The sequence below is a fragment of the Lepisosteus platostomus genome, chromosome 2 (genome assembly GCF_059453375.1).
Source record: "Lepisosteus platostomus isolate fLepPlt1 chromosome 2, fLepPlt1.hap1, whole genome shotgun sequence".
NCBI lineage: Eukaryota > Metazoa > Chordata > Actinopteri > Semionotiformes > Lepisosteidae > Lepisosteus > Lepisosteus platostomus.
Window position 1 is genome coordinate 77,302,421 of NC_142612.1, and position 14,752 is coordinate 77,317,172.

The 14,752-nt window shown below is 36.8% G+C and overlaps 2 protein-coding genes across 2 annotated transcripts; both read left to right on the forward strand.

Annotated features, from left to right (window-relative positions):
• The first annotated feature begins 480 nt into the window (after window positions 1–480).
• Window positions 481–4,824, forward strand: LOC148677251 (extracellular calcium-sensing receptor-like). The gene is made up of 5 exons (XM_088643942.1): window positions 481–753; window positions 884–1,699; window positions 1,792–2,019; window positions 2,700–2,823; window positions 3,911–4,824. The coding sequence occupies exons 1-5, from the start codon at window positions 496–498 to the stop codon at window positions 4,822–4,824; spliced, it is 2,340 nt and encodes a 779-aa protein (XP_088500068.1). The 5' UTR covers window positions 481–495.
• A 4,229-nt stretch (window positions 4,825–9,053) lies between these two features.
• Window positions 9,054–14,702, forward strand: LOC148677252 (extracellular calcium-sensing receptor-like). The gene is made up of 5 exons (XM_088643969.1): window positions 9,054–9,311; window positions 9,435–10,250; window positions 10,343–10,570; window positions 11,281–11,404; window positions 13,789–14,702. The coding sequence occupies exons 1-5, from the start codon at window positions 9,054–9,056 to the stop codon at window positions 14,700–14,702; spliced, it is 2,340 nt and encodes a 779-aa protein (XP_088500095.1).
• Window positions 14,703–14,752: the final 50 nt, after the last annotated feature.

A 14,752-nucleotide genomic window follows, 5' to 3' on the forward strand; every position in this document is an offset into this window, starting at 1 on the left:
GTGACACACAGCCTGCTATAAAAAGAATCCATATAGCAATAAACAGAATGGAGATAAAAGAAACTGTGCAATGCTCTTGGAAATTGTGCTGATTGCTGCTCTGGCAAGTGCTGATGACCAGCTATGCAGACTACAAGGAAAACCTGAATATCCACAGTTGTCAAAGGATGGAGACATTATAATTGGAGGGATATTTTCATTTCACAGCAGCTGGAATGATACAAAGCTTACTTTCTCACAGGTGCCAGAGCCTCTGAAATGCATAAAGTAAGATGCTAATGCTTCATACAATTCAAGTATGAAAGAAAACAAAAGAGAATTATGGATTTCTGATTACACATGCTATACTTTTATAAACTGAAGAACCAGAATCATTAATAAATGCAAAAGAGGTTTTTATTTGACTAAAAGCAGAAACCAGTCATGTTCACTCATGAAATTATTTTCTTTGTTTCTTCTAGTTTAAATTTCAGGTCATTTCAGTATGCTCAGACTATGATCTTTGCCATACAGGAGATAAATAACAGCACAGACATTCTCCCGAATGTTTCACTGGGTTATAGAATCTATGATTCATGTGGGTCAGTGAGCCTGGCCATAAGAGCTGCAATGGCTTTAGCAAATGGCTATGAAGAAACAGCCTCTGACAAGCCCTGCACAAGATCAGCTGCAGTTCAAGCTATAATAGGAGAATCATCATCATCACCTACTATGGCGATTTCAGCATCCGTGGGACCTTTTTACATACCTGTGGTAATAATGCAAAAAATACTCTTTCGATATTTTGATTTTGATCATTTCATAGTTTGTTTCTCATTTATACTCTTATAGTTACATATTTAAAATGTCTCATTAAATATGATTATTTTATGATCTTTTACAGATCAGTCACTATTCTACCTGTGCATGTTTAAGCAACAAAATCAAATTCCCTTCATTTCTCAGAACCATCCCTAGTGACTATTATCAAAGCAAAGCCCTGGCTCAGCTGGTGAAGCACTTTGGATGGACCTGGGTTGGAGCCATTAGAACTGATGATGACTATGGCAACAATGGGATGGCTACATTTGTGGAAGCTGCAAAACAAGAAGGTGTTTGCATTGAATATTCAGAGCCGTTTTTTAGAACTTACTCAAAGGAAAAAGTTCTCAAGCTTTTAGATATAATAAAGAAGTCAACTTCAAAGGTAATTGTAGCTTACCTCTCTCACATGGATATGGATGTTTTATTAAAGGAGCTCTCAGATCATAACATCACTGGCTTTCAGTGGATAGGCAGTGAGGGCTGGATTTTTGACTCTTACATTGCCTCAGTAGAAGGGCACAATGTATTGAGTGGGGCAATAGGATTTGCCATTGCTAAAGCTGAAGTAAGAGGTTTGAAAGAATTCTTGCTGAATGTTTTACCAGAAAACTCACCTGGAAACACCATTTTTAAAGAATTTTGGGAAACATTGTTCAGTTGTAAATTTCCTACCCACGAGAATGTTAAAAATGCTAAATCATGTACTGGCAATGAACACTTAAGTGAAGTCAACAGCATCTACACAGATTTATCTCAAATGCAAATTTTCAGCAATGTCTATAAAGGAGTGTACGCTGTAGCCCATGCACTGCATGGTGTTTTCAACTGCACACCTGACCACAGTCACTCTGGTAATGAGACATGTGTGAACGAGAAGAGGACTGATCCATGGCAGGTAAGGTGACCCAGGACACAGCAGATCGTAATGAAGACTAAAGGACTTCTTTATTCAAAACCACTTGTGCGGTATGCTCTCTCACTTTGCAGGTACTACATCATTTGAAAAAAGTTCGTTTCAAAACCAAAGAAGGCGATGAAGTTTACTTTGATGAAAGTGGAGACCCAGCAGCAAAGTATGACTTGCTAAACTGGCAGATTAATCAAGATGGCAGGACTGAATTTGTCACTGTCGGCTTCTATGATACCTCTTTGCCAGAAGGCCAGCAGTTAATCTTAAACAATGTCAGCACTGTTTGGGCACACAACACACACAAGGTAAGGCTGAGATTCACAGCAATTTGCTGCTGCTTCATTTAGTATCAAAAAGACTACAGATCTTTGTTCTTGTTTCAGAAAATTAGTCAAAATTGAAATTAAATAAAATTAAATGGAATACATCAAAACTAAACTGTACATACTGTATGTGTATTTTCCCTGCCAAATAGGCCAAAAATGTTGGATCAATGTGATTATGAACATTTAACCTGAAAATTTTTTTTGGGTAATTATACATAAGCATACAGTATACATCTCTTTAAAGTTTCAGGTGAACCATTAGATTCTGTCACCATCAGTTTTGTAACTTGAATAGATTTTGTTCATGACAAAGGTGCAAAAATATGTTCTATGTGAACACAAGTGCTTCTGAGGGCAAACCTCATGAACTCATTTCATGGCAAATGTAATTTAATAAAATTATTAAAAGAATGTAAATCAACACAATAATATAATGGTATCGTGTTACATACAGTATTAGGTAGTTTGATTCTGATACACACAAACAACACAACTGTAATTGAATTGTACAACACATTACTCTCTATAATATGAAAAATGCAAAATAGAACGGATCAGATGTTTACACTGCAAATCTTTGTAGCACTATTTGTTAAACTGTTTGAGCTCACATAATTCTGATATGATAAGAGTGAGACTTAATTCCTCTCATTCCCCAGGTGCCTGTGTCAGTGTGCAGTGAGAGCTGTCCTCCAGGCACTCGGAAGGCTGTTCAGAAGGGAAGGCCTGTCTGCTGCTTTGACTGTGTACCATGTGCTGAAGGGGAAATCAGCAACACAACAGGTGTTGTGATTGTTCTGTTAATACTTGCCTTTTAATTTCCTGCTTTGGGTTTTTTTCCAAGGTCTGCTGTTTTCTAAGCAGACTGCAGAACCACAATCATCAGAGCGATTATAAGGAATTAGATGGAAATGAATCCTGAAATACACTAGACAAGCGTGCTCCAGACAAACATTTTACTCTGGGAGACCCAGCTTTCTCAAAAAACTTTTAGATGCTAGAGGACTCAATCACAATTAAACTAAATTACTGATTTTTTTAATAACACTTAGAAATAAATTAAAGGTGCCTGTGCTGTTTCGTAATATTTTTTAGCTTTGATGATGCTTTATTTTAACTTGTTCTAAAGCATCATTTTATGCCTTACATCTCAATGTGCATTAGAAGAATAATATCATTAAAATTAAGTAGAATAAACTACAGGTATAATTAGTTAAAAGACAGTGCATTAAAGTAAGTCTCTAGCTGGGATCCAAAAAATATTTACTCAAACTGTTTTAACAGACAGAGACAAAGTATTCCACAACTGTTGTAATGAATTGATCCCAGATAATGTGAATACTTTACTACAGGTTGAAATATAACAGAACTAAATGATATGATACTAAACTGATGGTTCCATCTAATGGCCAATTCCTTGTTACTGCACCCTGTAGTATGATATCACAGGGCACTAGGCCACATAATGTATGGCCTTTTATGCTCTACGCATGATTCGAATGATTGCTTTTTTTCCTAAAGAATAACTTATCTTCATTACAGCCTGTGTCAAATGATTTTCAGTTATAAGTATATATACTGTATAGATTGGCTTAACAAAGATGCATTATAGATAATATATAAAAAAAAGTTGGATAATGTGTGCAACTTGAAAAAAAAATAAAGTTATGATCATAACAGCACTGAAAAAAAGCAAAACAATACTTTACTATAATAATAAAAAATAAACTGTTACAATTCCAGGATAATATTGTTTTTAACAAGACTGATTATCCAATCACTAACTTGTTCTATGTATACATCTGGAGAGCACTTTATGCTGGTACTGTATCTAACCCTGGAAAATAATCTCTCATTTTATTTCTTGCAGATTCTATTGATTGTCTGAAATGCCATCCAGATTACTGGTCCAATAAACAGAGAGATGAGTGCATCTGCAAGGAAATTGAATTCCTTTCTTATGAGGAAGTAATGGGAACACTATTGGCATCGTTTTCTATTCTTGGAACATTAATAACCATCATTGTAGCCATTGTTTTCTTTAGATACAAAGATACGCCCGTTGTCAAAGCCAATAACTCTGAACTAAGTTTCCTTCTGCTCTTTTCATTGACACTGTGTTTCCTCTGTTCACTTACTTTCATTGGCCAGCCCTCTGACTGGTCCTGTATGTTGCGCCACACAGCATTTGGGATCACATTTGTCCTGTGCATCTCTTGTGTTCTGGGGAAAACAATAGTGGTGTTAATGGCCTTTAGGGCTACACTGCCAGGCAATAACATTATGAAATGGTTTGGGCCCAAACAACAAAGGTTAAGCATTTTTTCATTCACATCCATTCAAGCTTTAATATGTATCATTTGGCTGACTACATCTTCTCCTTATCCAAAGAAAAATATGAATTATTATAAGGAAAAAATCATATTAGAATGTGACCTGGGATCTACAGAAGCATTTAGTGCTGTGTTAGGGTATATAGGATTCCTCGCTGCTGTATGCTTAATATTTGCCTTTCTGGCTCGGAAGCTGCCTGATAACTTCAATGAAGCCAAATTCATTACATTCAGCATGCTCATATTCTGCGCAGTGTGGTTGACTTTCATCCCAGCTTATATCAGCTCCCCAGGAAAGTTCACTGTAGCAGTAGAGATATTTGCAATTTTAGCCTCTAGTTTTGGACTGTTGTTCTGTATTTTTGCTCCCAAATGTTACATTATATTAATTACACCTGAAAAGAATACAAAAAAGCATTTGATGGGCAAAATGCCTTTAAAGTCTCTTTAGACAGTGATAATAATATATTTATAATCTATAATGTTTTTGAGTGTCAATATTTTCACTTCCCAACAAGCATCTGTAATGATTTATTAGTATGGTAATGTCTTATATACTGTAATTATATCTATATCCATGTATCCAACTATCCATTATCAAAAAGCTGGTTTTCTTAGTGAAGGTGAGCAAAGAACTGTTACTCCATGGATAGCCCATCACAGAACATTGGAGATCAATCTGATCTAACTGGCATAACTGTAGGTTTGGAAAACACTACAGGACCCAAAAAGAAATTCAGCGTGAAAGTGGAGAGAACATGCAGAATGCACACCGACAGCGCGGCACTACACGGGAGGGGCGTGTCCAGTGAGGAGGCGGAGCCCTGGGGGAAAGGTGACGCCTCGCCTTTGTAATCACAGCTGCACCAGGGAATGAAGGATGAGCTGCAGCTGTGAGGGTCTTTAAAGGCAGATTGAGAACTGCACATCCCCGCAAAGGGACGAGCAGGGCTGAACGCCCCGGAAGGGGAGGATCCGTACACTGACAGTCCTGGAGAGGACTGTACCCCGAGCCTGAGGCCGTTTTTTGTCTTTTGATTTTCTTTTAGCCTGTCCCGTCCTGTCTTGTGTCTCTACCGGGGACAGGCTTACCTTATTCACGTGTTCAGTTTCTACTTGTAGCCCTGCGCTCACTGCCTGCTGCCTCAGACTGGATACGGAAAGTCCAGTCTGATCCCTGCTGCCAAGCGGGGTCGTTTTCCAGGATGGCATGACAGAGCAGTGCCCCTGTACTTAATGGCGCAATTTTGTATTGTTCCTTTTTGTTTTGTTTTCCTTCGGTTCTCTCTAGCCTCACACCGGTGCCTCCGACCCCTCAGACAGGGTGTCGATTTGTACCGGTTCTCGCCGCTGCTGCTCCCACTTCAGCCTTGGTACAACAGAGGCTCAAGACCTGATTCAAAACACAGGCCTTTCATTGCACACATCAGTTTGATGTCATACTAAAGACTGCCACATTGTCAGCCGCACTGCATTCTTATTTTACTACTACAAATGCAATTTTTATTCACTGTCACAATACAATAAAGCTTTGTATATATATCTTTTTTGTAAAAAAAATCACCTTGTCATGGTCTCAAGTTTACATAACTTTTTATGTTACACTTATCATGTTTTGTTCTGTAGAAAATTCAATGGCTGGTTTATAATTACTTCGAATGAGGAAGGCTCCTGTGTCAATGTTAGTGGTTTTATATAAAATCAAATTCCAAACAGATTAACTTCAGAACATCTTGTGTTTTTTGCTGTTGGCTAAATGAGACAAATAGAAAGTCAATTCAGTCAGGATCTTGGAATTTAATAAAAGTCAAAACTGTCAAAGCAGACCTTAAGTTTAGATCAGATATCACAGTAAGTGTCGGAACTGTTGAGTTTTTAAGAAAGTAGTAAACGTACTCTTGTGTGTTAAAACAAACTCATTTGCTAAAACTGGAAGAGCAAGGTGATGTTTTGCTCAATGAGATAAGAGATACATTCATGCAGACAGATTTTAAATTCTTAGGCAAAACTTCTTTTTAAGTTGATCAAATTCAGCTATTTTGCAAGTCGTACACGACTTCTCAAAACACACCCCTTCCTCTTGAGCAAACTCAGCAAAGGGTTGATTTTTTATAATTCCAAAACCTCGGGCGGTATGCCTCAGGGACTCATTCATATTATAATCAAAACAAAACAACCGCTGCGTCTACAGATATAGAGCATCGAAACAGTAGCGCACACGTCAATTAACTGTAGTGTGATCGTGTACCGTATAAATAAACTATATACCACATGGTTTTCAAGCCACCAAAGTATAGTACAGTATGTGTGAAATATATTTTATAATCATAAATTGTTTCTTGATTATGCATTGCTGAATTTTGCAGTGAGACAAATATAGATTTTTTCAAAGTGGAGGTATTAAATCAGTACTATAACTATTAAATCAATACTTTTTTTTACAACAGCAAATTCAGTGTTCTTATTATGTATTCTCAGGATAAAACGTTATAACTTTTTATGAAGTATTGAAACTTGAAGTATTGAAAATGTGTTTGTTTTATAGTTAGAACAAACACATCAAAACATTTCAAAAATAACCACCATAAGTTACGAACTTAAAAGCTTTTATACAAAAAATGTTTATGAAGAAAGAGGAATACTGTTGTTTTTCATATTTAGATATCGCTAGCATCTACTGTACAGTATGTACATTAAGTATATATTACATATGACACCATATGGCTTTAAAGCCATTACAGTACAGTATGTAAAATATATATTTTCACGATCAAAATTTAAAGTTAAATTATTTACTGATTACACATTGATGAAATTTGCATTACATTAGGTGCTACTGTATGTTATTATGTTATACTTAAAATTTTTCTTTTCAGCTACCGAATTTCCCTTTAGTTTTAAAATTCCTTAATTTCCTTAATTCCTTAATTTAGCAAAAGTTAATTAACATTAATTAGATGAAAAAAGGCTGCAAATAGTCTTTTCGATAGAAAATTAAATCACCCAGCACAACCAGTGTTGTCGACAATGTACTATAACAATTTTATCACCATCCCCAGTGGCTATCAGCTCATCAAGTCCTTTGGATGGACCTGGGTTGGGGCAGACAGTGGTGACGGTGAGTGAACAGATAGGACAGAGCCCCACCACAGACTGCTCGTAATAGTCAACATTATAAAACACTCCACCTCCAAAGTCATTGTAGCCTTCACGTCACATATTGAACTGAACATTCTGGTCGAGGAAATGCTTCACCAAAATATCACAGGTTTCAGCAGTGAATTGAGGATCACATACATAGCATTCTTTTTCAGTAGTTTTATCAGGCTTTGTAGCAATCTGATCAGTTATTTTTTTCTTTTCGTTTATTTGTAAATTAATTCTTAACTTTATCAAGAGAAAACTCTAGTGCATGGCTGGTTGCAGGCTCTCTTATACAGTATGATCTATAAATGTTAGCTTAGATAAAAAAATACAGCTAACCGCTCCACTTACTCAACAGTCCCTTCATAAATGTAAGGATTTTAAACATGGGAGTAAGATAAACATTATAGGTTCAAAAATATTTAGAAGAATGTTGGGATTATAAAGTAAAGTAAAATATAAATTCAAATTTTAATATGAAAAAAATGTTCTAATTCCTTGTTCTTCTTAGTTTTTCATTGTCATACTAAACATTTCACAGGACGTGTTATGTTTTAATCAAAATTATGGACATACAACATAACATATTAGGCTTACAGATCCAATAATCAGCAGTGCTTATCCATTAGATGTGCTAATGTTTTCTACAGTAGCTTTCAACTCACCCTGTATTTAAAAAATAAGGGAGCAAGGCTATTACAATAATAGAGTTCATTCTTTAAAAAGAATACACTGCTTTTCAAAACGTCTTTTAAATACAGCTAATTGTAGTATAATTTCTATTATTTACATTTATGAAATGACACTGTAAAGCAATCAAATGGAGGAGTCTGGTAGAGCATCTACAGTTCAAGCTCCAACGATCTGAGGAGGTACTGTACGTCTGTACAGACAAGAGCACCAAATAAGCCAAAACCACAGTGGCCCAGATCAGGACACTATCTGGCTGCTCATTCTTTCCCTTGCGGCTCTCTTAAAGTTTGCCATTGAGAATTAATTCTTTAGCAAGAACAAGATTAACTGAATGTCTCTTTGAGCACCTGTGACACACAGCCTGCTATAAAAAGACTCCATATGGTAATAAACAGAATGGAGATAAAAGAAACTGTGCAATGCTCTTGGAAATTGTGCTGATTGCTGCTCTGGCAAGTGCTGATGACCAGCTATGCAGACTACAAGGAAAACCTGAATATCCAGAGTTGTCAAAAGATGGAGACATTATAATTGGAGGGATATTTTCATTTCACAGCAGCTGGAATGATACAAAGCTTACTTTCTCACAGGTGCCAGAGCCTCTGAAATGCGTAAAGTAAGATGCTAATGCTTCATAAATTCAAGTATGAATGAAAACAAAAGAGAATTATGGATTTCTGATAACACATGCTATAATGTTATAAACTGAAGAACCTGAATCATTAATAAATGCAAAAGAGGTTTTTATTTGACTAAAAGCAGAAACCAGTCATGTTCACTCATGAAATTATTTTCTTTGTTTCTTCTAGTTTAAATTTCAGGTCATTTCAATATGCTCAGACTATGATCTTTGCTATAGAGGAGATAAATAACAGCACAGACATTCTCCCGAACGTTTCACTGGGTTATAGAATCTATGATTCATGTGGGTCAGTGAGCCTGGCCATAAGAGCTGCAATGGCTTTAGCAAATGGCTATGAAGAAACAGCCTCTGACAAGCCCTGCACAAGATCAGCTGCAGTTCAAGCTATAATAGGAGAAACATCATCATCACCTACTATGGCGATTTCAGCATCTGTGGGACCTTTTTACATACCTGTGGTAATAATGCAAAAAATTATCTTTTGATATTTTGATTTTGATCATTTCATAGTTCATTTCACATTTATACTCTTATGGTTACATATTAAAAATGTCTCATTAAATTTGATCGTTCTTTTACAGATCAGTCACTATTCTACCTGTGCATGTTTAAGCAACAAAATCAAATTCCCTTCATTTCTCAGAACCATCCCCAGTGACTATTATCAGAGCAAAGCCCTGGCTAAGCTTGTGAAGCACTTTGGATGGACCTGGGTTGGAGCCATTAGAACTGATGATGACTATGGCAACAATGGGATGGCTACATTTGTGGAAGCTGCACAACAAGAAGGTGTTTGCATTGAATATTCAGAGCCATTTTTTAGAACTTACTCAAAGGAAAAAGTTCTCAAGCTTTTAGATATAATAAAGAAGTCAACTTCAAAGGTAATTGTAGCTTACCTCTCTCACATGGATATGGATGTTTTATTAAAGGAGCTCTCCGATCATAACATCACTGGCTTTCAGTGGATAGCCAGTGAGGGCTGGATTTTTGACTCTTACATTGCCTCACTAGAAGGGCACAATGTATTGAGTGGGGCAATAGGATTTGCGATTGCTAAAGCTGAAGTAAGAGGTTTGAAAGAATTCTTACTGAATGTTTTACCATCAAACTCTCCTGGAAACACCATTTTCAAAGAATTTTGGGAAACATTGTTCAGTTGTAAATTTCCTACCCACGAGAATGTTAAAAATGCTAAATCATGTACTGGCAATGAACACTTAAGTGAAGTCAACAGCACCTACACAGATTTATCTCAAATGCAAATTTTCAGCAATGTCTATAAAGGAGTGTACGCTGTAGCCCATGCACTGCATGGTGTTTTCAACTGCACACCCGACCGCAGTCACTCTGGTAATGAGACATGTGTGAACGAGAAGAGGACTGATCCATGGGAGGTAAGGTGACCCAGGAAACAGCAGATCGTAATGAAGACTAAAGGACTTCTTTATTCAAAACCACTTGTGCGGTATGCTCTCTCACTTTGCAGGTACTACATCATTTGAAAAAAGTTCATTTCAAAACCAAAGAAGGCGATGAAGTTTACTTTGATGAAAGTGGAGACCCAGCAGCAAAGTATGACTTGCTAAACTGGCAGATGAATAAAGATGGCAGGATTGAATTTGTCACTGTCGGCTTCTATGATGCCTCTTTGCCAGAAGGCCAGCAGTTAATCTTAAACAATGTCAGCACTGTCTGGGCACACAACACACACAAGGTAAGACTGACTTTCACAGCAATTTGCTGCTGCTTCATTTAGAATCAAAAAGACTACAGATCTGTATTGTTCATTTATTAAATTATTTTCTGTGACTACAGACAATATATACAGTAGATCGTCGCTGTCAGAAAGCTTAGAAATTTAAGTATAATTCATAAGAAATAGTCCATTCTCAATAATGTGTATTGATGAGAATATTTTTTTAAATCCCCACACACTTCAAGACAAGCACAAAACAATATTAAAACTTATCTTAACATGGTCAATTGTCTTGTGTATCACATGAAGTATTTTACTATGCTTACATGAATTCTATTTAGATGGTTTCCTTTTGTTTCAACAAATCAAGAAATAGTTTGTTTTCTGGGGCACAATTGCTTTAGAAATCAAAATATTTAAATTAAACATTGCTTATGGTCATTTTACTTTTACAAAATTATTTAATAATCTGATTTACAATACAAGAGTGCAAATGAATGTAATAAAATGTTATTAGATGCACCATATTAGAAAGTACATCAGTAATTAATTTACTGTATACTGTACATGTTAAATCTGAAAAGATTAGAACTGGGTGTTTTCAAATATTGTAGTGAGGCACTGTTCAAACCTCAAATTCTACGTAGTTGCACTGTGAAGATGTATAAGTATAAAATCAGTTACAATTCATTACAATAGCTTGTGACTTAATTCCTCTCATTCCCCAGGTGCCTGTGTCAGTGTGCAGTGAGAGCTGTCCTCCAGGCACTCGGAAGGCTGTTCAGAAGGGAAGGCCTGTCTGCTGCTTTGACTGTATACAGTGTGCTGAAGGGGAGATCAGCAACACCACAGGTGCTGTGACTGTACTGTTAAATTCTTGCTTTTTAATGACCTGCTTTGGGCTATTTTCCAAGGCATTGACATTTCAAAACATAAGACATTATAAAATTATTATTTGTAACATAGCCAATTTGTTATTTTCTTGTTTTTAGACATCTGTAGTATCTGACTAAAGTAGCCTCCATATTTATTTATATCCCAGATGAACTAAATTGTAATTTAGCATGAAAACCTACAGTAGGTGTATTTGATACAATTTCAAATACAAATAGATGTAATGAACTTTATTTTATATACTGTAATTGCTTTAAAAGTACAGTAGCTTCTCAAGGTGATTTACAGTAGAAAAATTAATATACATATACATATCATACAATACAGGCATGCCGTTTCTCCACAGAAATTCTCAGAAAATCTCAACAGCTCCTCCAGGTTGCGCAGTACAGAAGCACATTGCTGCCATTAAGGAAAAAAAATCCTGAGTTATCTCGTAATTCCTAGATATAATTAGAGTGTATGAACAATCCGTGCACTGACAGCAGCTCTAGAAACAACTAGCTGCTTTGCCGGAAGTGTGGGTTTTGTGTTTGTGACAAATGTGCAACGCTGCAATGTTGCATGTGCACAGACTTACTTTCCAATTTTTTATTCATAATGAAAAGTTACCGTGTTTACCTCATGTGAACTCAGTTCTAACCATCAGGACACTCACACGTATCCTCAAACAAGAGCGAGTGTGCTCTGAAATCAATTCCACTGCTTAAAACTCAGAGTCAGATAATGATAATGTAGGTTTTGTATGACAGCTGTGCTATCGCATGATCACATACAGTACGCAAGAAAGATAACCTGCTTTCTCGGAATTACAGGATGGCAGCAATACATTTCTGTAGTGTGTGGCCTATGCTTCTGACGTGCTTTCTGCAGCTTGTACAATAAATGTGTGACCACAGCCTTGTGACACAGCAGGATCCCATTGGACTCTCCTGGCAGTGTGACAAGTGTAGCTCCCCCTGCTCCTGTCGGGAATCGCTCCCAGTCACTCGGAGCACAGCACCACACTCTAGACTGCGGATAACTCCACCATGCCGAAAGACTAGGTCCTCTGCCTGTCAATCAAATCTCTCATTTTGCATGCTCTCTTATCCATTTGATCTTTAAACTCTGCACAGTTCTCTTATTGCAAAGTTAATTCGCCACCAACCTTCTGTTTCCTGGCAGAAACAAACAGGTTTTGAGTGAAATCTTGATAAATCTTGGAATCGATCAGCCCCATAGCTCTAACTCAGACATCAGGACCAGAGGCCAGTTGTGATGAGTGCAGCTAACCCTGCCAGGAACCCTGCAAGCAGATGCAGCGCTACTCCTTAGACAGCAAATAGCTCTGCCTCACCAAAAAAACAGATCGTCTCCCCCAGCAGGTTTCTATACTGACTTGGTTTCACAGGGGGGTAACGTCCGTTCATGAACTCGCTCAGTGCACTTAGCTGTGTTGCACGGGACAATCTTAAAGCAGCCCATTGCCAACAGTATTCTCACTGAAGGGCTAGTCAAGAGCTCATGTTAATCACCCTGTGTGTGGCTGTCCAAAATCCCCATTTGTGTTACGTCAAACTGCATCATATTGTCCCATTTACCTTTAGATTCGGTTAATTGCTGGTTGGCAAATTCACTTTTCTGTTTTTTGCCATGGAACTCTGCCTAAGACACCAGATTCATGAAGTTGCCTCTGATCTGTGTCTTGGATACAGTGTCCTAATTGTTTCCCTTGAGTGCGAATTGGTTTACTGAACCTCTGTTATGCCTGCACATTTGGAAAAATCTTCATCCTCATCCTGGTGCAGTAAAAACTACTTTCCCTTGAATGTCATGGTCATGGATGTCTGGATGAAATTAGGAGGTTATAATAGACTGTAATAGGAGCTAATAGAATTGTTGAAAATCTTTTAAGCTAGAGCTTCTGCCAAATCTCTTACTAAGCCTATTATGATAAAGAACATTTTGCTGGTTTTTCCTCCTTCAGTACCTAGTGGTAATCAGAGGTCATGTGAATCTATACTTTTTCATAGGCAATATGAAAGTATCAGATGACTAAAACAAATATTAAACCTTTTCAATTATTTACCTATTTAGACAATATGAGTCAATTTAAACATTGTGTGTTCTGAAATACATTTCATTATTTTTTCATGAGTGTTGTACAGTACTTCTCTACTTCTGTTTTCACACATTTTTAACATTGTAATTTGGAAATTTAGAAAAGGTTTGGCATGTAAATTGATTTTTTTATTTTTTTGGCTAAATCATTTCATTTACACTATACATAAATTTGGAGAGAAATTGGTAAAAATATTTTGGAAAACAATTTGTCATTTTTATTATGTTATTTCTTGCAGATTCTATTGATTGTCTAAAGTGCCATCCAGAATACTGGTCGAATAAACAGAGAGATGAGTGCATCTTCAAGGAAATTGAATTCCTTTCTTATGAGGAAGTAATGGGAACACTATTAGCATCATTTTCAGTTCTTGGAATATTAATAACCATCATTGTAGCAATTGTTTTCTTTAGATACAAAGATACTCCCATTGTTAAAGCCAATAACTCTGAACTGAGTTTCCTTCTGCTCTTTTCATTGACCATGTGTTTCCTCTGTTCACTTACTTTCATCGGCCAGCCCTCTGATTGGTCCTGTATGTTGCGCCACACAGCATTTGGGATCACATTTGTCCTGTGCATCTCTTGTGTTCTGGGGAAAACAATAGTGGTGTTAATGGCCTTTAGGGCTACACTGCCAGGCAATAACATTATGAAATGGTTTGGACCAAGGCAGCAGCGATTAAGCATTTTTTCTTTTACATTCATTCAAGCTTTAATATGTATCATTTGGTTGACCACATCTCCTCCTTATCCAAACCATAATATGCAATATTATAAAGAAAGGATCATATTAGAATGTGAACTGGGATCATCAATAGGCTTCTGGGCTGTGTTAGGGTATATAGGATTCCTCTCTGCCATGTGCTTTGTACTTGCTTTCCTGGCTCGGAAGCTGCCTGATAACTTCAATGAAGCCAAATTCATTACATTCAGCATGCTCATATTCTGTGCTGTCTGGATCACCTTTATCCCAGCTTATATCAGCTCCCCTGGGAAGTTCACAGTAGCTGTGGAAATATTTGCTATTTTGGCTTCAAGCTTTGGGTTGCTGTTCTGTATTTTTATGCCAAAATGTTACATAATTTTATTAAATCCTGAGAAAAATACAAAAAAACATTTAATGGGTAAAATGCTGTTAAAGTCTCTGTGAAAACAAAGTGCCAAATTGTATTTTTTGCCTGCGATAAAATACAAATTTGT